This window comes from Mobula birostris, chromosome 2 (assembly GCF_030028105.1).
Source record: "Mobula birostris isolate sMobBir1 chromosome 2, sMobBir1.hap1, whole genome shotgun sequence".
In the NCBI taxonomy this organism is placed as follows: domain Eukaryota; kingdom Metazoa; phylum Chordata; class Chondrichthyes; order Myliobatiformes; family Myliobatidae; genus Mobula; species Mobula birostris.
The window spans coordinates 199644943-199672930 of NC_092371.1; the positions used below are offsets into that span (position 1 = coordinate 199644943).

The following is a 27988-nucleotide window of genomic DNA, read 5'->3' on the forward strand; positions in this document are numbered from 1 at the left end:
GCCCCCATGTCTCGCACGTGGTGGCAGCGTGCAGGGAAGATGGCGGCAGGCAAGATGGCGACCCCCATGTTTCGCATGCGGCGCAGCTCGATTCCGCTCGCGGTTTGATGTGGCCCTTCTTTCCGCAGCTGGAGCAGGTAGCTTCTCGGGCTGGGCAGCGTCTCCGGGGGTGCTTCTCCAGTCCGCAGAAGTAGCACTTTGCGGACTTGCGACTGGTGGCAGCCGAGGTCAATTCGCCGGCGGGTGGCGGGGTCTGCAGCGCCCACGAGGCCATCGGGGGATCGTGTGCTTGGAGAGCCTCAGAGTTATGCAGAGCGGCCTCCAGCATGTCAGCCAGCTCGATTGGCAAACTTAAGGTAAGATCGGCTTTTTCCAACAGCCGCTGGTGCACATACACTGACCTGGTCCCCGTGACGAAGGCGTCTCTCACTAGGAGTTCTGCATGCTGCGCCGCCGTCAGCTCCTGGCAATTGCAGGCCCGTACAAGCGTCTGTAGTGTCTGGACAAACTCGGCACTCGACTCCCCAGGCCACTGGTGCGGAGTCGCTAAGCGGTGCCGAGCATAGATGCTGTTTATCAGCCGCAGGGATTGTCTTTTGAGGGCGCTCATCGCGCCACCGTAGCTCGGCTGGTCTCTGATCAGCTGATTACCTAACCTCAGTTTTTTGGAGTTATTGAAGGTGCTTCAATTTTATTCGCTGTACATTTTAAAGCATGGAACATGCACTGAGACCTGACAAATTAGACCCTCGATCCGCAAACACCTGAAGCTGGAAACGCTTCAGCGAGTAGACCCGTGGACTGACCCTGGAGAGTAGAACTCTGCGCTTCACTACAGAGTCGGTTGCTTTAATCTCCTCTAGGTATGCTTCAAAGCAGGCCAGCCAGAGTTCGAAAGCGTTTCCATCTTCAGGCGTTTGCGGATCGGGATCTAATTTGTCAGGTCTCAGTGTGTGTTCCATGCTTTAAAATGTACAGCGAATAAAACTGAAGCACCTTCAATAACTCCAAAAGACTGAGGTTAGGTAAAGTACCGAAAGGCTTTTATTCGCTGTACAATACGACCTCCATGGTGAGTGTCTGCCCCCGGACTGAGGGGGAGGGGCAAGGCGAAACACCTTTATACAGGAACTGCGGGAGGAACCACAGGGACAGTCAGCAGAGGGGCGTGTCCAGACAGTTAACCCAGTTACAACATATATATGGTTTACCACAGAACATTTCCAGACTCTCTTCAGCGTCAACCGCATGGTCCAAGACTCAGCAATTCATCGCATCCCACAACAGCCAGAACAAACAGAAATGGACAATATTCCAACCCTAGAAGAGACTGTCAAGACCATAGAGCAGCTGAAAAGTGGCAAGGCAGCGGGAGTTGATATAATCCCACCTGAGATTTGGAAGCATGGGGGCCCAGCGTTACACACCATACTCCACGAGTTCTTTGTCTGCTGCTGGGAACAAGGTAAACTACCACAGGACCTCCGTGATACAGTCATCATCACCCTGTCTAAGAACAAGGGGGAGAAGTCTGACTGCTCCAACTACCGGGAGATAATTCTTCTCTCTATCGCAGGAAAAATCCTCGCAAGAGTACTCCTAAACAGATTGGTGCCCGTCCTTACAGAAGAACACCTCCTAGAGAGCCAGTGTGGCTTCAGAGTCAACAGGAGCACCACCGACATGGTATTTGTTCTCAGGCAGCTCCAAGAGAAATGTAAGGAACAGAAAAAGGGATTGTATGAGATGATTGTCGACCTTACCAAAGCGTTCGACATGGTGAGCAGGGAAGGTCTGTGGCAAATCATGGAATGACTGGGATGCCCCCCCAAAGTTCCTCAGCATGGTCATCCAGCTACATGAAGATCGGAGTGGCCAAGTCAGACACAACAACGACCTCTCAGAACCCTTCCCAACAGGCAACGGAGTAAAGCAAGGCTGTGTCCTCACGCCGACTCTCTTCGCCATCCTCTTCAGCATGATGCTCGAAAGGGCCACAGAAGACCTTGACAATGAGGACGGTGTTTACATCCGATACCGCACCGATGGCAGCCTATTCAACCTGAGGCAACTACAGTCCCACACCAAGACTTTGGAGCAACTCATCCAAGAGCTACTCTTCGCCGATGATGCTGCCCTTGTTGCCCACATAGAGACAGCCCTGCAGTGTATAACATCCTGCTTTACAGAGGCTGCCAAGCTCTTCGGACTGGAAGTCAGCTTGAAGAAGACAGAAGTTCTCCATCAGCCTGCACCTCAGGAAGATTACCACCCTCCCCACATCAGCATCGGTGAGGTAAAGCTGAAGACAGTCCACCAGTTCAGCTACCTGGGGCGCACCATCTCGTCAGATGCCAAGATCGACAAAGAGATTGACAACATACTGGCAAACAGCGCATTCGGCAGGCTGTACAAAAGAGTCTGGAACAACAAGCATTTGAAGAAAGGCACAAAGATCAGTGTGTACAGAGCTGTTGTACTGACCACCCTGCTGTACGGCTCCGAGCCGTGGGTCACCTACCATCACCACCTATGACTCCTTGAGTGTTTCCACCAGCGCTGCCTCCACACCATCCTCTACATCCACTGGAGTGACTTCATCACCAACATCGAAGTTCTCAAACAGGCGGAGGTCACCAGGATCGGGGCCATGCTGTTGAAGACACAGCTGCGCTAGGCAGGGCACATCTCCAGGATGGGGGAGCATCGCCTGCCGAAGATTGTGCTGTATGGCGAACTCTCCACTGGCCACCGTGACAGAGGGGCACCGAAAAAGAGGTACAAGGACTCTCCGAAGAAATCCCTTGGTGCCTGTCACATTGACCATCGCCAGTAGTCTAATCTAGCCTCCGATCGCGAGGCCTGGCGGCACACTAGTATGTCTCCTCCTTTGAGAACACATGCAAGGGCTGGCATTGAGGACAAAAGGAGAAGGAGGAAGAACTGTGACACAGCAGCACCAAACCCAGAACAGAATTTCCCTTGCAGCCGCTGTGGCCAGACCTGCCTGTCCCGTATGGGCCTCGTCAGCCACCAGCGAGCCTGCAGCAGACGTGGGCAGCCCCCTTAAGTTATTGTTCGCAAAGCTAAGCCATGATAGCGACATGTTCTGCATATGAAAACAAGCCTAACATTTCACATACGCAGCATTCAGTAAATGGTTAGTTGAAATATGTAAGAGCAATCAGAACCATTTATGCTTGCGTCCTGTCTTGGCTCGAAATGTCGACTGTACTCTTTTCCATAGGTGCTGCATGGCCTGCTGAGTTCTTCCAGCATTTTGTTTGTGTTGCTTGGATTTTCAGCATCAACAGATTTTCTCTTGTTTATGACTGTGTCATATATTCTTTGCATACATGGAAGTTACTATGGTCAGTGGATTTCAACTACTTATTAGTCAAAGAGAAATGGCTTCTCATGAGTATGAATAAGACCATAAGAAATAGGAGCAGAGTTAGGCCATTTGGCCTATCGAGTCTTTTCATCATGGCTGATTTATTATTCCTTTCAACCCCATTCTCTTTCCTTTCTTCGTAACCTTTGACTCTTTAACTAATCAAGAACCTATCAACTTCCACTTTAAATATACCCAACGATATGGGCTTCACAGCCATTGAAAAAATGAATTCCACAGATTCACCATCTTCTGACTAAAGAAATTCCTCCTCATTCTTTTCTAAAGAACATAAGACAAGACAAAGGAGCAGAAGTCAGCCATCGAGTCTGCTCCACCATTTTATCATGAGCTGATCCATTCTCCCTTTTAGTCCCACTCCCCTGCCTTCTCACCATAACCTTTGATGCCCTGGCTACTCAGATACCTATCAATCTCTGCCTTAAATACACCCAATGACTTGACCTCCACTGCTGTCCGTGGAAACAAATTCCATAGATTCACCACCCTCTGGCTAAAAAAATATTTCTTTGCATCTCTGTCCTGAATGGGCGCCCTTCAATCCTTAAGTCATGCCCTCTCGTACTAGACTCCCCCATCATGGGAAACAACTTTGCCACATCCACTCAGGCTATGCCATTCAACATTCGAAATGTTTCTATGAGGTCTCCCCTCATTCTTCTAAAATCCAAGGAATACAAGAGCGGACAAACGTTCCTCATATATTAACCCTCTCATTCCCGGAATCATTCTAGTGAATCTTCTCTGTACCCTCTCCAATGTCAACACATCCTTTCTTAAATAAGGAGACCAAAACTGCCCACAGTACTCCAATTGAGGTCTCACCAGTGCCTTATAGAGTCTCAACATCACATCCCTGCTCCTATACTCTATTCCTCTAGAAATGAATGCCAACATTGCATTTGCCTTCTTCACCACCGACTCAACCTGGAGGTTAACCTTGAGGGTATCCTGTACGAGGACTCCCAAGTCCCGTTGCATCTCAGAACTTCGAATTCTCTCCCCATTTAAATAATAGTCTGCCCATTTATTTCTTTTGCCGAAGTGCATAACCATACACTTTCCAACATTGTATTTCATTTGCCACTTCTTTGCCCATTCTCCTGATCTATCCAAGTCTCTCTGCAGACTCCCTGTTTCCTCAGCACTACCGGCCCCTCCACCTATCTTTGTATCATCCGCAAACTTAGTCACAAAGTCCTGACAAGTCCTGGCGAAGGGTCTCAGCCCAAAACGTCCTCTGTACCTCTTCCTAGAGATGCTGCCTGGCCTGCTGTGTTCACCAGCAACTTTGATGTGTTGTTTGAATTTCCAGCATCCGCAGAATTCCTTGTGTTTGCCACCTGGATATTGGTCCCCTTTGTGTTCAGGTGTAACCCATCCTTTTTGAACAGGTCATACTTCCCCCAGAAGGGATCCCAATGAGCCAAGAATCTGAAGCCCTGCCCCCTGCACCAGTCTCTCAGCCATGCATTCATCTGCCTGAACCTACTATTCTTGCCCTCACTAGCACGTGGCACAGGTAGCAATCCCAAGATTACTACCCTGGAGGTCCTGCTTTTCAGCTTCCTTCCTAACTTCCGGAAATCTCTCTTCAGGACCTCCTCCCTTTTCCTATCTGTCATTGGTACCAACATGTACCAAGACAACTGGCTGCTTGCCCTCTCCCTTCAGAATATTCTGAAGGGAGAGGATCACCCTTCTATTTTGGTGCTGTGTTCTCTGGCCCTAGGTTCTCCAATATGAGGAAAATTGTGGGTTGAACACATACCACTTGTTTACAGATGCCAGAACTATTGCAACACACAAAAAATGCTGGTGGAATGCAGCAGGCCAGACAGCATCTATAGGACGGTTCAGGCCGAGAGCCTTCGTCAGGACTAATTGAAAGAAGGGATAGTAAGAGATTTGAGAGGGGGAGGGGGAGATCCAAAATGATAGGAGAAGACAGGAGGGGGAGGGATGGAGCTAAGAACTGGAAAGTTGATTGGCAAAAGGGATACATGGCTGGAGAAGGGAGAGGATCATGGGACGGGAGGCCTAGGGAGAAAGAAAGGGGGAGGGGAGCGCCAGAGGAAGATGGAGAGCAGGCAAGGAGTTATTGTGAGAGGGACAGAGGGGAAAAAAGGGAGGGAAAAAAAGGAAAAAATAAAAAATAATAAATAAATAAGCGATGGGGTGAGAACGGGAGGGGGGGCATTAACGGAGGTTAGAGAAGTCAATGTTCGTGCCATCAGGTTGGTGGCTACCCAGACGGAATGTAAGGTGTTGTTCCTCCAACCTGAGTGTGGCTTCATCTTTACAGTAGAGGAGGCCATGGATAGACATATCACAATAGGAATGGGACGTGGAATTAAAATGTGTGGCCACTGGGAGATCCTGCTTCCTCTGGTGGACAGAGCGTAGGTGTTCAGCGAAATGGTCTCCCAGCCTGCGTCGGGTCTTACCAATATATAGAAGGCCACATTGGGAGCACCGGACACAGTATATCACCCCAGCCGACTCACAGGTGAAGTGTCACCTCACCTGGAAGGACGGTCTGGGGCCCTGAATGGTGGTCTTCTATATATTGGTGAGACCTGATGCAGACTGGGAGACCATTTCGCTGAACACCTACGCTCTGTCCACCAGAGGAAGCAGGATCTCCCAGTGGCCACACATTTTAATTCCACGTCCCATTCCTATTGTGATATGTCTATCCATGGCCTCCTCTACTGTCAAGATGAAGTCACACTCAGGTTGGAGGAATAGCACCTTATATTTCGTCTGGGTAAAATCCAACCTGATGGCATGAACATTGATTTCTCTAACTTCTGTTAATACCCCACCTTCCCTTCGTACCCCATCCCTTATTTATTGATTTATTTATTTCCCCCTTTTTTCTCTCTGTCCTTCTCACAATTACTCCTTGCCTGTTCTCCATCTTCCTCTGACACTCCCCTCCCCCTTTCTTTCTCCCTAGGCCTCCCGTTCCATGATCCTCTCCTTTCTCTAGCTTTATATCCCTTTTGCCCATCAAGTTTCCAGCTCCTAGCTCCATCCCTCCCCTTCCTGTCTTCTCCTATCATTTCAGATCTCCCCCTCCCCCTCCCACTTTCAAATCTCTTACTATCTCTTCTTTCAGTTAGTCCTGACGAAGGGTCTCGACCCAAAACATTAACTGTGCTTCTTCCCATGGATGCTGCCTGGCCTGCTGCGATCCACCAGCATTTTGTGTGTGTTGCTTGAATTTCCTGCATCTGCAGATTTCCTCGTGTTTGCCAGAACTATTGATTTGTTTCTGTTTGTTTGTTATTACATTCAATGCCAAAGGTAATGCTTCTATTGTATTCTTCAATTTACACATGTTTAGTTTAGTCTGGAGCTTTTATTACCTATAAGTCTTGAAAGTTTCCGGATTATTTCAGAACTTCATCTGGTAAGCCTAACACCTTAGGTTACTGCTTAAAGAGTTGGTGTTGTAGATCCTGAAATTCCACAGGATCTTGGGAAAGCAATATTGGACTAGAGTACTTAAGAATGAAATTAGAGGGGCAAAAGAGGGCATGAAATATCCCTAGAAGGTAAGATTAAGGAGAATCCTAAGCCATTCCATTAGTATATTAGGAACAAGAAGCTGGGAAGTGAACAACTGGGTTCCCTGAGGAACTGAAGGGAAAATCTTTGTTTTGCACCAAGCAAATGGATACGGTCTAAATAAATACCCAGCTGCTTCAAGCAGCCTTCAATCATACCGGTGCTCACAAAGAGCCTGGTGACCTCCCTCAATGGCTATCGCCCAGTGACCCTTACATCCACAGTGATGAAGTGTCTTGAGAGGCTGGTGTTGAAACATATCAGTTCCCATCTCACTAGAGACTTGTATCCGTTCCAATTCACCTTTTGAAGCAACAGGTCCACAGTAGATGCCATCTCATCGGCTCTTTACACAACCCAAGAGTATCTGGACAGCAAAGGTGCATACATCAGGATGCTCTTTGTCAATTACAGATCAGCATTTAATACCATAATCCCATTAAAACTAATCAGTAAAATCCAAAATCTGGGCCTCAATAGTCCCTTGTGCAATTGGATCCTGGATTTCCTCCCTTGCAGACCCCAGTCAGTTCGGATTGGCCAAAACATCTCCTCCACAATTTCTATCAGCACAGGAACACACAGGGATGTGTACTTAGCCCCCTGCTCTACTTGCTTTACACCTATGACTGTGTAGCTAAGTGCAGCTCCAACACCATAACAAATTTGACGATGACACCAATGTTGTGGGCCATATCAAGGGTGGTAATAATTCAGCATACAGGAGGGAGGTTGAAAATTTGGCTGAATGATATATTAACAACAATCTCTCACTCAGTGTCAATAACACCAAGGAACTGATTGTAGACTTTAGGAGAGGAAAACTAGAGGTCCATAGGCCAGTACTCATTGTAGGATCAGTGATGGAGAGGGTCAGTAACTTTAGATTACTGATTGTCACTATCTCAGAGGACCTGTCCTGGACCCATCATATTAATATAATTGCAAAGAAAGCACGACAGTGCCTCTACTTCTTCAGGAGTCTGCAGAGATTCGGCATGTCAGTAGAAACCTTGGTAAATTTCTATAGATGTGTGGTGGAAAATGTACTGACTGGCTGTATTAAGTCCTGGTATGGGAACACCAATGCCTTTGAGTGAAAAACCCTACAAAAGATAGTGGATTCGGCACAGTACATCATGGGCAAAGCCATTCCAACCACTGAGCATATCTACAGGAAACTTTACCTTAGAAAAGCAGCATCCATCATCAAAGATCCTTACCACCCAGGCTATGCTCTTTTCTCGCTGCTGCAATCAGGTAGAAGGTACAAGTGCTTCAGGACTCACACCACCAGGTTCAAGATGGCTCAACCATCAGGCTCTTGACCATAAGGGGATAACTTGATGCAGCCTGTCAGAATGCTCTCCACGGTACATCTATAGAAGTTTTTGAGTGTGCTTGTTGACATACCAAATCTCTTCAAACTCCTAATGAAGTATAGTCACTGTCTTGCTTTCTTTAAAACTGCATGGATATATTGGGACCAGGTTATGCCCTCGGAGATCTTGACACCCAGCAGCTTGAAACTGCTCACTCCCTCCACTTCTGATCCCTCTTTGAGGATTGGTATGTTTCTTTCATCTGACCCTTCAACTCTTTTGTCTTATTGACATTGAGTGCCAGGTTGTTGCTGTGACACCACTCCACTAGTTGACATATCTCGCCCCTGTACACCCTCTCATCGCCATTTGAGATTCTACCAACAGTGGTTGTATCATCAGCAAATTTGTAGATGGTATTTGAGTTATGCCTAACCACACAGTCAAGGATATAGAGAGCGTAGAGTAATGGGCTAAGCACACACCCTGAGGTGAACCAGTGTTGATCGCCAGCGAGAAGGAGATACTATCACCAATCCGCACAGATTGTGGTCTTCCGGTTAGGAAGTCGAGGATCCGATTGCAGGGGGAGGTACAGAGGCTCAAGTTCTGCCTAGATGGTATTAAGTGCTGAGCTATAGTCGATGAACAGCATCCTGACATAGGTGCTTGTGTTGTCCAGGTGGTCTAAATCCATGTGAGATTGCACCTGCCATTGATCTATTGTGGCGATGGGCAAATTGCAATGGGTCCAGGTCCTTGCTGAGGCAGGAGTTCAGTCCAGTCACGACCAACCTCTCAAAGCATTTCATCACTGTAGATGTGAGATGTGAATTCTACAATGAAATTTTGAATTTTGAAATACTTAGAGAAAGAGATTTGGGATTGAGCGTTCAGGGAGGGATACATCAATTGTCTGGCCTATGCAGGTATTAAAAGGTGGAGGTGTTAAGTGCCTTGGAACGCATAAGGGTGGATAAATCTCCAGACGAGATGATATCATCCAAAGGTTGTGGAAAACAATGGAGGAGATTGCTGGAGCCATGGCAGAGATTTTTGCATTGAAAGATCAGAGGACAGCTAATGTTGTTCCTTTATTTAAGAGGGTAGCTGGGATAGTCTGCACAGGAGAAAGTCATATATTCATTTCCTGCATCTTGCACGTATTTACAGCTATTTAAATAGGACAAGCATATCGCTCAGACACCTCCCTCTACCTTATAAAATATTCCTGGATAAACAGAAATAAGTGGAGGAGGACAGCAGCTTCTGCTCATCCAGATGATGAATAAGGTGATGCCTTTGGGAAAGGCATTATCAAAGCTTTGTCCGTGGGTGGCAATGGTATCATTGCATCTAATTTCCTTCCTATCTTCAACCCATAAATTGCTTTTGATTTAGTAACTCTGTGTATTTTACTGCTCCTTTTTTTCATCACAGCTATATTCTTAATCTTTTGTCAGTTATTATATCTGACATCCAAAATGTGACTGGACAGTTTAAAAATATCATGAAATGGCAATGTTAAAAATACACTTAATTTTGTACAAAATGCTGAAGGAACTCAGTAGGTCAGGCAGCATCCATGGAGGGAAATGGACAATCAACATTTTGGCCATGAAAGACATGAAATGTTGGTGGTCCATTTCCTTTTATAGATATTGCCTGACCTACTGAGTTTTCCAGCATTTTTTGTGTGTTGCTCCAGATTTCCAGCACTGCAGTCTCTCATGTCTCGACACAGTCTTTTACGCTGTGAGGAAATCATCAAGATGAGAACTACACTGTTCGTGAGGAATCTGCAACTGCACCTGGGTTAAGAAGCAAGAGAAGCAAAGATGCCAGACTACCAGAAGCCGAGGTCACACAGAACATTTCCTGCATCGAGCTTACATGGTATGGAGGAGCTATGGATTTGGGAAAAACTGCACTAATTTGTAAACTCAGCCATCTCCATCATAGGCAGTAACCTCTCCAGCATCCAGAACACCTTCAAAGGGCAATGCATCAAGAAGGTTGCACTCATCATTAAGGACCCCCATCACCCAGGACATGCCCTCTTCTCATTGCCACCATCAAGAAGGAGGTACAGGAGCCTGAAGACACACACTCAGTGTTTCAGGAACAGTTTCTCAAAAGTTCAAAGTACATTTATTATCTAATTATGTATACAATGTACGACCTTGAAATTCGTCTTTTTAAGGCAGCCACACAAAGAAGCTCAATAGAACCCATTAAAAAAGACAGTCAAACACCCAATGTGCAAAAAAAACAGATCATGAACCAATAAAAAGTAAACAAGTAACTCTCTGAATTAAACTTCACAAAAGTTGAGTCCACAGCCATGAAGCCAGTTCATCACAGCAGTCGGCCCAGGAGCCCACTAGTTGCAGGTTACAGCCTCGGTTCAGCACGGAGACATGTAAACCTTGAGGAGCAGTGAGCTGAACACTGGCCGGTTCCTTGCCTCTGGCCCTCACACCCTGATCTTCATAATCTAGCCGGGCAACGGCTCTCTCCTCGTTCTTGGGCTTCTTCCCCTCTGCCATCAGGTTTCTGAAGTAGACAGTGAACTCATGATCACTTCCTCAGTATTTTTTTGTCTCTTTTTGACCGACTTATTAATTTTTAAATATATACTTTTTATTGTAATTTATTATTTTGATTACTATGTATTGCAAAGCACTGCCACTGCAAAAAATCAGATTTCATGATATGCCGGTGATATTAATCCTGATTCTAATTCTAATTAAACATGAGGGTTTTGAAGGGCTAAGCTACAGAAGGCAGCTGATAGTATGCATAATGTATGGCCTGCCACGAGCCTTGCACATATTGTCAGTATACTGTTGTTGAGAGCTTGTTTCCTTTGCACATTTCAGGAATTAATGCTGATGTAGCATTTGGTCATGGATTTTGCAGCTGCCACCACAACAGAAGCATCGCACGATGTGTAAGCGGAAGACCAGACTGGTGTCAGATCAGGTCAGACTACTGCATTATTAGGTCTGTAGAGCTTCATAGCATTACGTATGAACTGAAGAAGTAAAACTGGCTCCTCGGAGCCTGCTTTTCTCTGTCAGGATAGTGGGTGTGAACTGCCACTGGGGCTCCAACAGTGCCCTTGATTTTTGGCCCTTGGCCTGTTAGCTCACTTCCAGATGGTGCATTCTAAAGCCAGAACTACATGCCCAGAGCTGCTGGAAGTCGGTCTCAAAAGCTACCTGCAGTTTCCATTGAAAATGGAAAATTACAGCCTTCCATTGACCATACTGCAGCTACTGAGGAGGTACTACTTAGGAATATCATAATGCCTAGTAGTCTGGCACCAAGATACAGTGATTCGCAGGAGATTTCGTCAACTCTTGCATGAAAAATAACGACTTCATCTAGTAACTTGATGTGAAATATTTATATCGCAATTTTTATTTATTTTTGAATTGTGCCTGAACAAATAAGGAAATATGAAATGAAATGTTTCAATGTTCAAAAATGCGGGGGGAGAGGGGAAGGGGAGGGGTGGAGGGAAGAGAAGCTGCATTTATGTTACAGATATCACATACTAGACAAGATCTTCCATGGAAAGCATGACCTTGTCTGGATCAGAACCTGCTTTCCTCTTCTTTATTCCTTTGCTTCCTCACGTTTTCATCCACCCACTTCGCAGCTGCTCACTACAAAGCTCTTGTGTCATATAGTGGAGCTGTCTCACATAGAGCTCTGCAGTGTTCCTTGGTAATAATTTAGGAAATGGAAGCATTGTTTAAGAATGCTTATCATATGGGAAGATTTGTGTAATTTAGTAAGTCTTTCTTGTATTTTCTTGTATGCTATCTGTGGCCTTGTGCACATCTTGTGACCCAGTGACTCCCTTGTTTCCAGTGTAGTGGACCAAATGTGCAGCAGTTCAGGCTTTCCCATGGTACTAAATAGTATCGTCAATAGCACATGTTATCTGATCAATACCAGATACATGTATTGATCTACAAGGAAGGTATTCTCAGGGATATATGAATATCTGGATAGACATGGACTGATTAAGGATAGTCAGCATGTCTTCATGCATGGTAGGTCGTGTCTAACCAATCTTTTTGAGGGAGCTACCAGGAAAGTGGACGAAGGCAAGGCAGTGGATATTGTCTACACGGTCTTTAGCAAGGGATTTGACAAGGTCCGGCACGGGAGGTTGGTCAAGAGGGTTCATTCAGGATGAGGTAGTAAGTTGGATTAGATATTGGTTTTGTGGGAGAAGCCAGAGAGTGGTAGTAGATGGTTGCCTCTCTGACTGGAAGCCTGGGACTTGTGATATGCCCCATGGATCGATGCTGGATCCATTGTTGTTTGCCATCTATATCAATGATCTGGATGATAATGTGGTTAACTGGATCAACAGAATTGTGGATCACACCAAGATTGGGGGCATAGTGGACAGTGAGGAAGACTATCAGAGCTTGCAGCAGAATCTAGACCAGCTGGAAAAATGGACTGAAAGATGGCAGATGGAATTTAATGCAGACAAGTGCGAGGTGTTGCAGTTTAGTAGAACCAAACAGGGTAGGTCTTACACAATGAATGGTAGGGCACTGAGGAGTGAGGTAGAACAAAGGGATCTGGAAATACAGGTCCATAATTCATGGAAAGTGGCGTCACAGGTCGATAGGGTTGTAAAGAAAGATTTTGGCACATTGACATTCATAAATCCAAGTACTGAGTACAGCTGACCTGACATCATGTTGAAGTTGTATAAGACATTGGTGAGGCCTAATTTGGAGTATTGTGTGCAGTTTTGGTCACCTACCTACCTACCTACCTACCTACAGGAAAGACGTAAGTAAGATTGAAAGAGTACAGAGAAAATTTACAAGGATGTTGCCGGGTCTGGAGGACCTGAGTTATATGGAAATATTGAATAGGTTAGGACTTTATTCCATGGAACATAAAAGATTGAGAAGAGATTTGATAGAGGTATACAAAATTATGACTGCTATAGATGGGGTAAATGCAAACAGGCTTTTTTCACTGAGGTTGGGTGGGACTACAGCCAGAGGTCATGGGTTAAGGGTGAAAGGTGAAATGATTAAGGGGAACATGAGGAGAAACTTCTTCACTCAGAGGGTGGAGTGAGCTGCCAGCACAAGTGTGCATGTGAGCTCAATTTCAACGTTTAAGAGAAGTTTGGATGCGTACATGGATGGAAGGGCTGTGGTCAGGGTGCAAGTCGTTGGGAGCAGGAAGATTAAATGTTTCACCACAGACTAGATGGGCTGAAGGGCCTGTTTCTGTGCTGTAGTGTTCTATGACTCTAATCAGATGTCTGTGGTCATGCTTGATTTGGATGCATAAGGAGTGAAATTCCTTTTGGATCTGCTATAATGCAGATCCAAATCTGGCCAAGACCCAACCTCGTCAGCAGCAGTACCTGCATGGAAGAAAGGCCTGACAATCTACTTCCGTATCTTGCCACAAAAACCCCATGGATAACTACACTATCCATATGGCAACCTACCCATAGGGTCACATAGGTCGCCATGAGTCAATGATGACACAACGGCACTCAACAACAACATGTCTCCACATGGCCTATAATTACTATTCAATGAAGCAAAATCTCCTCAAAGGCTCCGCAATTTCTGATTTCAGGTCTTGAAACGTTGACTGTTTGCTCTTTTCCATAGATGCTTCCTGGGTTTTGTGTGTGTTGCCACAATTTCTGCTCTGGCTTTCCACAAGGTTCAAGAATGCACCAGACTTTGCAGCCTCCAGTACCGCCTCCCTGCTAATTTGTATGTGGTCCAAGTCAAGACCACTCACTTTCCATACTTCCTTAGTGTCCATCCATTTCCCCACATTGAAAACTGAAGAGAAATATTCAATGAAAGTCTCAGCCATTTTCTTTGGTTCCACATGGACAGTCATGCTGATCTGGAAGAGCACCTATCTCTCTCTCTAACAAACATTATACTTCTAAAATATCTATAGAATTTCTTGGGATTTCGCCTCACCTTGCCTGCCAGATTCTTCCTGTTTCTTCTTCTTTTCCCTCTCACCCTCTCTTAAGGGCACTCCTTTATTTCTTGTAATCATCAAGTGATTTACTAGTTCCTGATTTCTAATGTGCAGTGCATGCCTATCTTTTTCTTAACCAGAGCTTCAACTATTAACTAAGTTTTCCAAAACCTGCCAGCCTTGTCTTTCACCCCAACAGGAACACACAGGTCCTGAACTCTTCATGTCATACACTTAATGGCTTTCCACTTGACAAGTGCTCCTTTCCCTGCAAATATTATCACCCAATTGACCACAAGAAGATCACACCTAATGGGTTCAGAATTTGCTCTGCCCCAGTTCTTTGGGTGCCCTGTCACCGTGCCATAAAAAAATAGGTTGTGATACCTGTGGCATATAAGGTTTGGCACAAGGTAGACTCTGGGATAAGTAAATGATAACCTTTTAGAATTTTTAAAAGTTAGTGATCAACGTAAAAGCTATTAAGCATTACTGAGTGTGCTGATCTCATTGGAACAGCAAGTGCAGCCTCATATACAATGGACATTGGTTCACTCGTCACGTCAGATTCACTGTTCACAGTCTGGAAGAATCCTACATGTGAAAGCTGGGGAGAGCAGCAATGTCTCTGAATTCAGAGGGAAAAGTCGCTGCTACTTTTATAGATTTACATACGATAAGGCTGGTAATAATGGAAATTGCAAGAGGTAAGACCACAAAACCATATGACATAGGAGCAGAATTAGGCCATTCAGCCCATCGAGTCTGCTCCACCATTTCATCATGGCTTATCCCAGATCCAACTCAATGCCATACACCTGCCTTCTCACCGTATCCTTTGATGCACTGACTAATCAGGAAACGATCAACTTCCGCCTTAAATATACGCACGGAGTTGGCCTCCATCACAATCTGTGACAGAACATTCTACAGATTTACTACTCTATGGCTAAAAGAATTTTTCCTTACCTCTGTTCTAAGGGGTTGCCCCTCAGTTCTGAGGCTGTGCACCTCCACCCTAGGAAATATCCTCTTCACATCCACCCTATCTAGCTCTTTCTACTTTCGGTAGATGTTGATATTTACCAGAAAGAGGGCAAAGTTGTTAAAGTAAGAGTTCCAGCAGCTATTCAAATCCTGGCAGAGCTATAGAGTTCCAGCAATCCAACTTAAAAGGGGTAGTATACAGGATGCAGTTGGTAGGCATGTTCCCACTTGGGATGCTTGTTTTCTTTTCTTCCAATCCTGCTTAAGAGGTCTGAAAATTTCACTCTGATGAATTTATTATGCAAATTGGAATTGTGATGAAGGCAATAAATTTATTTCCATCTTTTCATATCTGTTCAGATCATCAATGGTTCCTGGGGAATCACCTTGTCATTCTTATCCCAGCCTCAGCATACAGCAACTCAGCCATCATTTAACGAGAGTATAGATCAACATTATGAAGGTGGGACTGAGAACTGGAAAGCAGGAATAAGGAAAATGACAAGGGAGATCTTTTTAGCATCAAACAGGTAATATTTCCAGAACTATTCTGCATGGAGAAATTATAGCTTACGGTGAGGCAGGATGTGTACCATATATTTAAGAAACTAGTCCTCTTGAGGGTAGTTCAATTTAGTAAACTTTGATTTCACAATTAGTTTAGCTTCAGCTTTCAGTTCAGAAGATTTGTTATATGTCCCTGAATGAAGAATCGGCACTCACCTTGCATCTTTCGTATTTCATTGGCATTCAGTTTACAGCCAATACTTTGAAGTATAGCTACTGTTCTTTCATATCAGTAATTATTTATGTAGTGATATGGCTCTTTGACCCATACTGCCCCAGCAACCCAGATTTAATCCTAACCTAATCACGAAACAATCTACAATGACCAATTAATCTACTCAGCGTGTCTTTGGACTGTGGGGGGGGGGGGGGGGCGGGAGACCTGGAGCTCCTGGGAAAACCCACATATACAGAGACTCCTTACAGATTGTGCCGGGATTGAACTCAAAAATCCAAAACCCCATGCTGTAATAGCATTGCAAAAACTGCTACACTACCATGACAAATTCACAAAGGCTCCTTACTCTCTTGTTTACACCCATCAGCCAGAGCAGTTAGAGAATTACAACCTCTAAAACAAGGGTTCCCAACCTTTTTTATACCATGGACCTCTACCATTAACCGAGGACTCAGTGGACCCCAAGTTGGGAACTCCTTCTGTAAAAGATCTCTAAAAATACAACACTTCCTCCTTTTCCTGTACTATAAAGGCAGCCTAGATTAAATTCTTCAAATAGGATTCAAACAGCAATGCAAGAATGATATCACTGTCTGATGGATGTCTCCATGGCTCGGAGTACTGCAAAGCTTCCTCATAGTCAGGCTGCAATTGGAATATTGTGTGCAATTCTGTAAAGGCAGAAAGTTAATAAACTGAAAATGGTGTAGAAAAGATTCACAAGATGTTACTAGGTTGGGATTTTTTCCCTGGAGTATATACAAGTTTATAAAATCATGAGGGGCATAGATATGATACTGGGTCACAGTCTCTCTCCCAGAATAGGTGCATGGAAAACTAAAGGGCATAGGTACAAGGTGAGAAGGTAAAGATTTACATGCCACACAAAGGATGGTGGGTATAAGGAAAGAACTACCATAGTAGAGGCAGGTAATTACAAAATTTGGAAAGACAGGTACATGATTAAGAAACTTTGGAGTGAGATGGGCAAATGGGAAATGGGGAAATGGGACTAGCTCAAGTAGGCAACTTGGTTGGTATGGACAATTTGAGCTGAAGCTCCTGTTTCTATTCTAACACTTTGACTTTATGACTTTATCTTCAGTGGCAATGTGACAGGAAGGTTGACATGTATCAACACACTACTGATGGACCTCCAGTAAAACTTTGGATTCCAAAGAAATTCACAATAAAATTTCCAATAATAGGCAGACACTTCAAGAAAAGTCCAGTGGGGAAAAAAAAAATCAGGATAGAACATGTAGAGCAGGGTATTGCCTCAGACAAACTAATGCATAAATAAATTGTTCTCTTGGGATCCTAACTTGATGAGCATTTCCAGCATTTTCTGTTTTTATTTCAAGGAATGTACATTTCAGTCAAAGTAAGGTTAATTATTTTTTAACTTGTCTTATCAATATACAATTCAATGGCAAGGCATTTTCAATAGAATAAATACTTCTCACATGTCATTTGTTTAAAAATAAGGATCATCTACGGAGGTAGAGATGAGGTAATTTTTTTTCCTCCTGGAGAGAGCAAAGAGTCTTTGGAACTATTTCATAAAACGTGGTGGAAGCAGAACCTTGAAATATTTTAAACAAGGTTTTAATAGATTCTTGATAAGTAAGTGGTGAAAAGTTCTAAGGAATAGTCAGGAATATGGAGTTGAAGTTAAAATAGAATCAGCTGTGACTTTATTGAATAGCAGAGCAAACCAGAGGGACCAAGTTACCTAATCCTCCATTTGATTCATATGTGGTATCATTAAATACTGCTGTACATTGAAGATATTTAATCCCATTGGAATCTATGTGACTGAGCTCAGCACTTCTGGTCTGTGGATAGTGAAGGCATCCTGAGCCCAACCATACATTCTGGTCATCTGCCAAAATATTGCACGTTATGTGTCAGGACATCACTTAAATTATGTCCGGTTCGGAGAGCAATTGAGATACTTTGATATTTTCCATTCTAAAATGCATAATCTCATACACCTCCTAAGGCAGTGGGAAGACAATACTTAAGGTTATGTAACAGTTCCAAGGTCCCAAAACTATGACGATTCATTCTTGGCAGTCCAATAAATTGAGTTCATTTTCCCTTTTTGGTAGATTGTTCTGTTTAATTTTGTAAGACTTAAGACTGTTGCTGTTTGGTGGATAAAAACTATTTAGAACTCAAGATTCATTGCAATCCACAGCTTAATAAAGAAACAAATGATCTGGAACAGGCTGCAGAAAATGGATGCAACAGAAATGGATATTCTGCTGGTGTGAAACATAGCTACTTTTGAGTTGTGGAATACATTTAGAAGGGGATTAGACTTAGATACGACACTTAGATCTTTCTAAAGCAAGACAAGGCCAGCAGCAATAAGACTGAGAATAAAGTCTCTCAGCAACTGAAAGGAAGAGCGAGCAATCAACCAGGAAGAAGATCATGAAACAGAATGATACAAGACTCAGATAGAATAGTTTATTAGATCAAAGAACTTGAAAATGTGTACAATAAATTAGGACACAATGCTGACTGAGTAGTACCTAGTCCACTTATTGATTCTAACATATGGGATAAAAATTAACTCCATGTTCACATATCACTTGCGTATTTACATCACTATTACAAACCACATTTTCCCTTCGCTACTGTAGATCTTTGGCTAAAACAATTATCTGGTTACCTCAGAAATGATATTCCAATGTTCAGGTGTCTGGCTTCCTGTTTTAATTCCTCTCTCAGCTTGCGTTCATCCAAAACTCTGCAACCTTATAGCCGTCGTGACCACTTCACACTTTAACCATTGGCACAGCTTGGCTTTCTGACCATCAATATTTTGACTTTAAAAAATCAAACTTTACATGGCTACCCCATCACTAACTTTGCTAGCTTTTAAAACCAGGAACACTGATGTCTTGAGCCTCTCCACTTTCTACACCCCATTGCTGCAACCAAGCTTATAGAAATGTTCTATGTTGTAGGCTCCCTTCATTCACCAATTCCATCTCCATCTCTTTCTCACACTTTCAGAGTTTCCTTAAAATATACACATAGTGCTGGAGGAACTCAGCAAGTTAGGCAACATCCATGGAGGGAAATAAACAGTTGACATTTCAGGCTGAGACCCTTCATCAGGTCCTGGCCCAACATGTCGACTGTTTATTCTCCTCCATTGATGCTGGCTGACTTGCTGTGTTCCTCCAACATTTTTATTTTGCTCAAGATTCCCAGCATCTTCAGAAACTCTTGTCCCTACAATGCACTTTGATCAAGCATTTACTCATGGTTTCCAGTTTTTTGTTTTTTTTTACTGTAATGTTTGAGATTTCTTCTAGACTGCCATTCAGTAAGGCAAGTAATAAAACTGAAATTTCTAATATCCTTTCTTAAAGGTGAATGGCATTCTACTTGCAGAGCTGATATAACAATATTGTGGAGGTCACATCATTTGGTGCATATGTATACTACACTGCCTTCCCTTTTAAAAGAAACAAATGTATGATGATAAATATTCAAAGGTTCATTTATTATACGTATACAACTCTGAAATTCTTCTTCTCCAGATAGCCATGAAACCAAGAAAGAAAAGAATGGCAGCACCATCATCAACCTCCAAATCTCTCGTCTCTGTACAAAATATTGGAACAGGTACATCGACCCCTAAATCCCCCTCACTGCACATTAAAAATAATGAGAGATCAGGTGAAAAACACAGAATATAAAAAACCGTTAAGACTGAAAAAGGGTCTATGGTCCAAGTCCATATTCAAAATACAGAAAACCTGGGTAACATTCTCCAGGCACAGTGGGAGGCCTTTCCCTCTCTGACAGCAGAGCCATCCCACCAGCTATCAAAAGGCAGCTTCCCCTCTCCTGTAGCAGAGCAATCAAAAGGCAGTCTCCCCGTTCGTGCAGCAGAGCGATCCCACTATCGATCAAAAGGCGGGTAGCTGGTGCTTGACTTTTGCATTCGTCTCTATGTTTCAATTTCCCTCGTCGCGTTAATTGGTGAAATGGGGTCGTACATTGGCTCACACCCCATGCTGCAGCCTTCACGCCATGAGATTTGCCCACGCTGTTTCTGCCTCCTGGAATCCTCTTGGAGACTGCAGAGCGCTGAAACACCCAAACGATCTCCAAAATGCAAATTACAGACTCCAACCATTCCAGAATCACATCCAAGCTGAAAAAAAAAGTAAACATAAAAGGCATAAAAAAGTGAAATATATGGTTTCATGATCTAGCCAGAAGACGTCAACCAAAGGAGCATTGTACGCAGGCACTATTTTGACTGGAAGTCAATTACCCCATATATCAAGTTATTTTGTAAAGTAATTATTTACAATCACAAAACAGAAGTGCCTAAGCATTTTAAACTCTTTGATTTTGCATTGTCTTGAATATATCAGTTGTAACCTGAAACCTAACACACCCATTTACTTTTCCTGCTATAGCTGCAATATCAGAACTCACCTTCAACAATCTTCAGTTGAGCAGAGCTAATTTACATGACAAATGAGAAATGGTATGACCTCAAAACTGAGTTAACTCTTAACTCAGCAATCAAACTGCAGTCCACATATAGAATATGCACATATATGGATACTATGGCTCATGCCAAATCACTCACGGGTGCACAACAGACTTTACATGTACCACCCACAGAACGACATAGAAACTTTCCAACATAAACCCACCACTAGTAATATCTTCCCCTCTCTTCCCCCCTTGCTGCATTTTGCAGAGAACACACAGTTTGAGACACCCTGATCCCCTCATCCCTCCCCACCTATCTCTTTCTGCACCCTAGCACTTTTCCCTGCAACCAAAGTTGCATCACCTCACCTTCACTACCATTCATGGACCCAAACAGCCCTTCCAGGTGAAAGTGAGGTTCACTGGTACCTCTTCAAAGGTACATTTAATGTCAGAGAAATGTATACAATATACATTCTGAAATACTCTTTCTTCGCAACCATCCACAAAAACAGAGGAGTGCCCCAAAGAATGAATGACAGTTATCTGTTAGAACCCCAAAGCTCCCCCTCCCTTGCATAAGCAGCAGCAGCAAAGCAATGATCCCCCTCCACCAGCAAAAAAAAAGTACTGACACCACCCCCCCACCCCCACTGAGCACTCAAGCATGCAGCAAAGCATCAGCAAAGACACAAACTTGCAGTACCCCAAAGACTACTTGATCACCCGGTATTCGACATATCACAGGCTCCCTCTCTCCCTAATAAGGAAAAAAGAGGTGTCTCCATTTCACAGCGAGAGGGGAGACATAACAAACAACTCACTGATTTACAATGTTAAAAGTCCATTGCGTCCGAGCTCCATGCCCAAAGAACTTGAGTCTCTGGGCACACAGCCAGAGATCTTCCATCTCCCACGAATCACCGATTTCCTGCATGCATTCCTGCGGATGCACTGACCTCAAGTCCACCTGCCTCCAGAGTCTCAAAATCCTGAAACTCCAAAGCTAATCTTCCAGGCCACGCCCTTGGTATATCGAATAACGGCCAGTCGTGAGACCCCTAGAGCGGATCCCATTCCTGCAAAGAACCAAAGTCAGTGTATAACTCCAGGTCAGGGTCTTCAAAAGAACCCTGAAAGGGAAAAATAGAGATATTAGAGACAAAAATAGAGATGTTTCCTAAGATGCAAGCAAATGAGTTGCCGTCAGGTGCCATTGTCTCTCTTAAGCTCTTCTACCATGGTCTACTGCTTGTGATGTGGCCTGCTCTACAGAGGTGGCATTCTGAAGAGTGACAGCACACTTTTCATAACAGCTCTAATCTTCGTCTTCCTTCCCTCTTGTGCATTTCTACCATGCCCTTGCCAAAACTTCTGCTCTGAGTTCAAGAGCTGTGAGTTAATGTTACAGTTATACAAGACCTTAGTTGACCCCACTTGAAGTACTGTGTTCAGTTCTGGTCACCTCACTACAGGAGGGATGTGGATACTATAGGAAGAGTGCAGAGGAGATTTACAAGGATGTTGCCTGGGTTGGAGATTATGCCTTATGAGAATAGGTTGAGTCAGCTTGACTGTATCTCCATGGAGCGACAGAGATTAAGAGGTGGCCTGACAGAGGTGTATAAGATGAGGAGAGGCATTGACTGTAGGATAGCCAGAGGCTTTTTCCCAGGGCTGAAATGGCTGCCACCAGGGGGCATAGTTTTAAGGTGGTTGGAAGTAGGTACAAAGGGGATGTCAGAGGGAGGTTTTTCGGAACAGTGGTGGGTGCATGGAATGCACTGCCAACGAAGCTGGTAGAGGCATATACAATAGGGTCTTTTCAGAGACTCTTGGATAGGTATATGGAGCTTAGAAAAATAGAGGGCTATGCATTAGGGAAATTTTTGGCAGCTTATAGAGTAGTTTACACAGTCGGCACAACATTGTGGGCTGAAGGGCCTGTAATGTGCTGTAGATTTCTATGTTCTATCCCTTACACTTTGTTACTGAATTACTATCTCCTCAACAGCAATATGCCAACCACATTGCCCACTGTGTCCTCAGGTTCTTCTATTTTGCTGTCTGGTACGACAAGTAAGAAGATTGGAGTTTCTAACCAAATAGTTCATTATCATTCAAAATATCTGAATGCTTTGTCAGATTGTCACCACACATGGCTGAACTTGTCAGGAGATTTGGTCCAGTCAGGATAGAGTTTTATTGCATGGTTCTTGCCAGATTTCCTCCCCCCCCACGTCCCAACCCCAACAAACTGAAATCTTTGTAATATCCTCTGTATTATCTGGAAGAGGTGCCATTGTCTGTCTGGGAAAGGACAATGAGGCCAAAGTTATATTCAGCTGGCAAATCACTTAATTCTAATGTCTGATACCAGATTCCAAACACTAACACTCTGTTCTGAGGTGTTTCATGAGAAAAAAATCAAAGATGTGCTGAGGACCTCTTTGAAGAAATGCAACACCTCCACTTCCTTGAAATCTCTAGCCCTTAACTGCTTAAGAGTGATATTCCGCATTCAGGATGGTATGGAGAACTTCTAGGCCATAAATCAAGAGCAGACAGATGGCCTTTCTAAAAGATGCAGAAGGTGCACATCAACTGGAAACACAAGAGATTCTGCAGATGCTGGAAATCTCAAGCAACACACACAAAATGTTGGAGGAACTCAACAAGTTAGGTGGCATCTATGAAAACGAATAACCAACATTTTGGGCTAAGACCCCTCATAGGGACCATACCAACTTTTTCTCCATGAGTTGAAAACTATCATTCACATAATGATATCTGCTCAGGGGATCTCCCACCCACTGCTACCAACCTCAGTTCCCACACCTCGCACTTCCCGTTTCTACCTTCTACCCAAGATCCACAAACCTGCCTGTCCTGGTAGACCTATTGTCTCAGCTTGCTCCTGCCCCACCAAACTCATTTCTGCATACCTCGACACTGTTTTATCCCCAATGTTCAATCCCTTCCTATGTTTATGACACTTCTCACACTCTGAAATTTTTCGATGGCCGCCACCACTTTATTTTCACCATGGATGTCCAGTCCCTACATAATTCCATCCCCCATCAGTAAGGTCTCAAAGCTCTCTGCTTCTTTTTGGATTCCAGACCTAACCGGTTCCCCTCTACCACCACTCTGCTCCGTCTAGCAGAATTATTCCTTACTCTTAATAATTTCTCCTTTGGCTCCTCCCACTTCCTCCAAAGTAAAGGTGTAGCCATGGGCACCTGCAAGGGTCCTAGCTATGCCTGCCTTTTTGTTGGCTTTGTGGAACAATCTATGTTCCAAACTTATTCTGGTATCCATCCCCCACTTTTCCTTTGCTATATCGATGATTGCATTGGCGCTGCTTCCTGCATGCATGCTGAGCTTAACTTTGCCTCCAACTTTCACCATGCCCTCAAGTTTACCTGGTCCATTTCTGACACCTCCCTCCCCTTTCTAGATCTTTCTGTTTCTATCTCTGGAGACAGCTTATCTATTGATGTCTACGTTAAGCCTACTGACTCTCACAGCTATCTAGACTATTCCTCTTCTCACCCTGTCTCTTGCAAAAATGCCATCCCCTTCTCGCAATTCCTGTCTCCGCCGCATCTGCTCACAGGATGAGGCTTTTCATTCCAGACGAAGGAGATGTCCTCCTTTTTTAAAGAAAGGGGCTTCCCTTCCTCCACCATCAACTCTGCTCTCAAACGCATCTCCCCCATTTCACGCACATATGCTCTCACTCCATCCTCCTGCCACCCCACTAGGAATAGGATTCCCCTTATCCTCACTTACCACCCCACCAGCCTCCGGGTCCAACATATAATTCTCCATAACTTCCTCCACCTCCAACAGGATCCCACCACTAAGCACATCTTTCCCTCCCCTCCCCCGCTTTCCACAGGGATCGCTCCCTACGCAACTCCCTTGTCCATTCGTCTCCCCACCGATCTCCCTCCTGGTACTTATCCCTGTAAGCGAAACAAGTGCTACACATGCCCTTACACTTCCTCCCTCACTACCATTCAGGGCCCCGGACAGTCCTTCTAGGTGAGGCGACACTTCACCTGTGAGTCAGCTGGGGATATACGCGTCCGGTGCTCCCGCTGTGGCCTTCTATATATTGGTGAGACCCGACACAGACTGGGAAATTGTTTCCCTGAACACCTATGCTCTGTCTGCCAGAGAAAGCAGGATCTTCCAGTGGCCACACATTTTAATTCCACGTCCCATTCCCATTCTGATATGTCTGTCCACGGCCTCCTCTACTGTAAAGATGAAACCACACTCAGGTTGGAGGAACAACACCTTATATTCCATCTGGGTAGCCTCCAACCTAATGGCATGAACTTTGACTTCTCAAACTTCTGCTAATGCCCCACCTCCCCCTCATACCCCATCCATTATTTATTTATATACACACACATTCTTTTTCTCTCTTTCCTTTTTCTCCCTCTGTCCCCCTCACTATACCCGTTGCCCATCCTTTTTCCCCCCTCCCCCTTTTCTTTCTCCCTATGCCTCCTGTTCCATAACCCTCTCATATCCCTTTTGCCAATCAACTGTCCAGCTCTTGGCTCCATCCCTCCCTCTCCTTTCTTCTCCTATCATTCCAGATCTCCCCCTCCCACTTTCAAATCTCTTACTATCCCTTCTTTCAGTTAGTCCTGACGAAGGGTCTCGGCCCGAAACATCGATTATATCTCTTCCAAGCGATGCTGCTTAGCCTGCTGCGTTCATTAGCAACTTTTATGTGTGTTGCTTTAAATTCCAGCATCTGCAGATTTCCTTGTGTTTGCGGATTCACATATTGACCTCATTAACCACCTCAGAACCCACAAACCATAATGGAATCAATCTACTATAATCAAGGTAGCAAGTAAACGCAAATCAGAAAATGCTGGAAATACTTAGCAAGTTTAAGCGCATTTGTGGAAAGCGAAACAGAGCTAATGTCTAACGTCGTAGGCTCGGTCAGAATTATATTGCAAGTCCTAAATGTAGTTCCATCAATTTAAATCGGCATAAATCAGAAATAATCTATTACTTTGCCTAAAAATTTGGAGAAAAATACATAATAAGTGAGGTTAACACAAGTGCCTCATTGTTTTGGAGCAAAATATCTCAATCAGTATTTAAAATATATAAGTATCCTGTCCAATGACTGAACTTCTAACAACAAAGATTTTTCAGCTGGTCTGTTACCAGAGCACCATCTCTTTCAATGCCGAGGATTTCCGAACTTATCCGAGCTCACGCTCCAGCCGAGTTTACACCGCCTACCTTCTCGTCGCCGAGCGTTTCCGAACTGATCCGAGCTCCGGTCTTCACTTCCCCCTCAGTGCCGAGGGTTTCCGATCTGAGCCGAGTTCATTCCGCTCACCGCTCAGAGCTGAGGGTTTCGTTCGCTCTCTGCTCAGTGTCTCCGAGCTGAGGGTTTCCTCTCGGAGCCGATCTGGTTGTCCCTTCCCCCAGAGCCGAGGGTTTCCGATCGGAGCCGCTCACCGTCCTGTGACTGACACAAGAGCAGAAATGGCGCCCACCGAGCCGTAGAGCCAGAGCGGCCGGGAGATAAGGGGGTGGCGGAAAATGGTGCGGACTCGGCGTAACTCGGTGCTCGAGCCGGAGCTGATTGGTGGTCGCATCTCGTCCAGGACCCGTTCGTCTCGTTCCTCGTCTAAACAAGACGATAACAAACGGGTAAGCCTCTACTCGATGTCTCCTTCCCCGGCTAACCCCCGGCTCAGTGCTGTTGTGGATTTGAAGCAAGCGGCTGGGCCCGGTGCCAACGCTCCTTTTGTTTCGTATGAGGGCGAGCCGGTGGCGGTGCCGAGACCGTTGGCGCAGAGTGTTCCTTAGACGTCTCCTGCTCGCCTCTCTCCCTGTTTCTGTCTGTCTTCTGGGAAAGTCTTTGTGTGTTTTGCTGTAAGTGGATTAGAGCCTGTTTGTAGAGGGGGAAGGGAGGGAGGCGCCATCAACGACCAGCTGCAGAATTACAAGCAATAATAAAACTTAAAAAAAATCCACTGCTCTACAATCCAGAGTTTATGAAACAAATACACAGGTCATCCCTCGAATGATTTCACCGACTTTCATATCTTCATGTCGTTTTTTAAAAGTTATATTGAGATCTGATGGTCTTGGTTCTAAAACAATATCTTTTTATAGATTGTTTCTGTTTACGGATGTTTGGAAATTTTGCAAAGTAAACACTCTTAAACACGTTGATACTTGTCATTTTGTAGGCTCTTCCCCAAGGGATATCAGTCAGATTCTCGGAAGAAACATTTCAGTACGGGATTTCGAGCTTCTGTATGATTTAAGATGTCAGTATTTTAATAACTAGATTATGATGTTCACTTTGGTTGAAGCTCCAAAACGCATCTCGTGGTTTAAATCTAAAAAGGATCTACATTCAGCTTATTTTGGAAAGACAACTGGTACTATTCCAGTGATATTTCAGGCTGGAAAGTAAATATCTTAGTATTAGAATCGTTTTTACAAATAGCACAGTATAATTTTTTTAAAAAGTTGTCTATATAAAAGCTAGTTCCATGACAATGCACTTGAAACTGTAGTCTGTATAGTTAAACATGATCCTGTCTTTGGTAAAAATGGAATCTAGATCTTGATTTATTTAAATATACAAAATTAATTATTGTTAATATATATAAAACTTTCCCAACCATTAAGTACATTATATGAGAAGATGAGTTGTTGCCATAGAAAAGCAACATTCATCATCAAAGATCCTCACCAACCAGGCCATGCTCTTTTCTCGCTGCTACCATCTGATGGAAGGTGCAAGTGCCTCAGGACTTGGACCACCAGGTTCAAGAACAGTTACTACACCTCAACCATCAGACTCTTGAGTAAAAGCGTCTTGTTATTTCATGCTCATTATTTATTGCTGTTTATTTATTATCTGCATCAGCACAGTTTGTTTACAGTTCCTGATATGTACAGTTTACAGATCCTGTTTACAGTTACATTTCTATAGATTTGCTGAGTATGCCCGCAGATTAAAAAAAACCTCAGGGTTGTATGTGGTAATATGGATGTATTCTGATAATTTTTTACTTTGAGTACTTTGAAGATTACTATTTATATTGTAATAAAGATAAATATAATCCCAATTGGATATGGGGAAGACAGAAAGCATCAACAATGAATTCGTAATGCTAAGGAAGTTGCTGCACAATATTTAGAACATAAACAGTACTACATTCACATCAAGTCAACTTACCTTATGAAGGTGAAAATATAGTGTGATAAATTTATTATGAGATTTTTGACAAATGATCATGGATCAAGGGGAACTAATGCATGCTTATTTGGATATTCGGAAGGCTTTATGAGGTGCTGTGTAAAAGTGTACTGTACAAACTAGAAAGTCATTGAGTTTGATATTTTAGTTTATCAGCAACAACATGTAGGCCATATTGCCAATTATGTCTGCAC

The 27988-nt window shown here is 44.0% G+C and overlaps 1 protein-coding gene and 2 long non-coding RNA genes across 4 annotated transcripts in view; 2 read left to right on the plus strand and 1 right to left on the minus strand.

The window, feature by feature from the left end:
• Positions 1-11216: 11216 nt before the first annotated feature.
• On the plus strand, positions 11217-19728 carry LOC140194008 (uncharacterized). The gene is made up of 3 exons (XR_011885022.1): positions 11217-11298; positions 15667-15836; positions 19615-19728. It is a non-coding gene; the product is annotated as an uncharacterized lncRNA (long non-coding RNA).
• LOC140194007 (uncharacterized) lies at positions 18591-26476 on the minus strand. Of its 2 annotated transcripts, none has more exons than XR_011885020.1 (3): positions 25811-26476; positions 21352-21606; positions 18591-20234 (listed from the first exon to the last, which is right to left on the minus strand). It is a non-coding gene; the product is annotated as an uncharacterized lncRNA (long non-coding RNA). The 2 variants fall into 2 exon arrangements; XR_011885021.1 differs by having other exon boundaries at positions 21487-21606; positions 25811-26472.
• atad2b (ATPase family AAA domain containing 2B) overlaps positions 25839-27988 on the plus strand; it is a 206247-nt gene continuing 204097 nt past the window's right edge. The window contains exon 1 of the mRNA XM_072251307.1: positions 25839-26227. Coding sequence (XP_072107408.1) covers positions 26117-26227 — 111 coding nt within the window. The 5' untranslated portion in view covers positions 25839-26116. The remainder of the gene's footprint in view (positions 26228-27988) is intronic.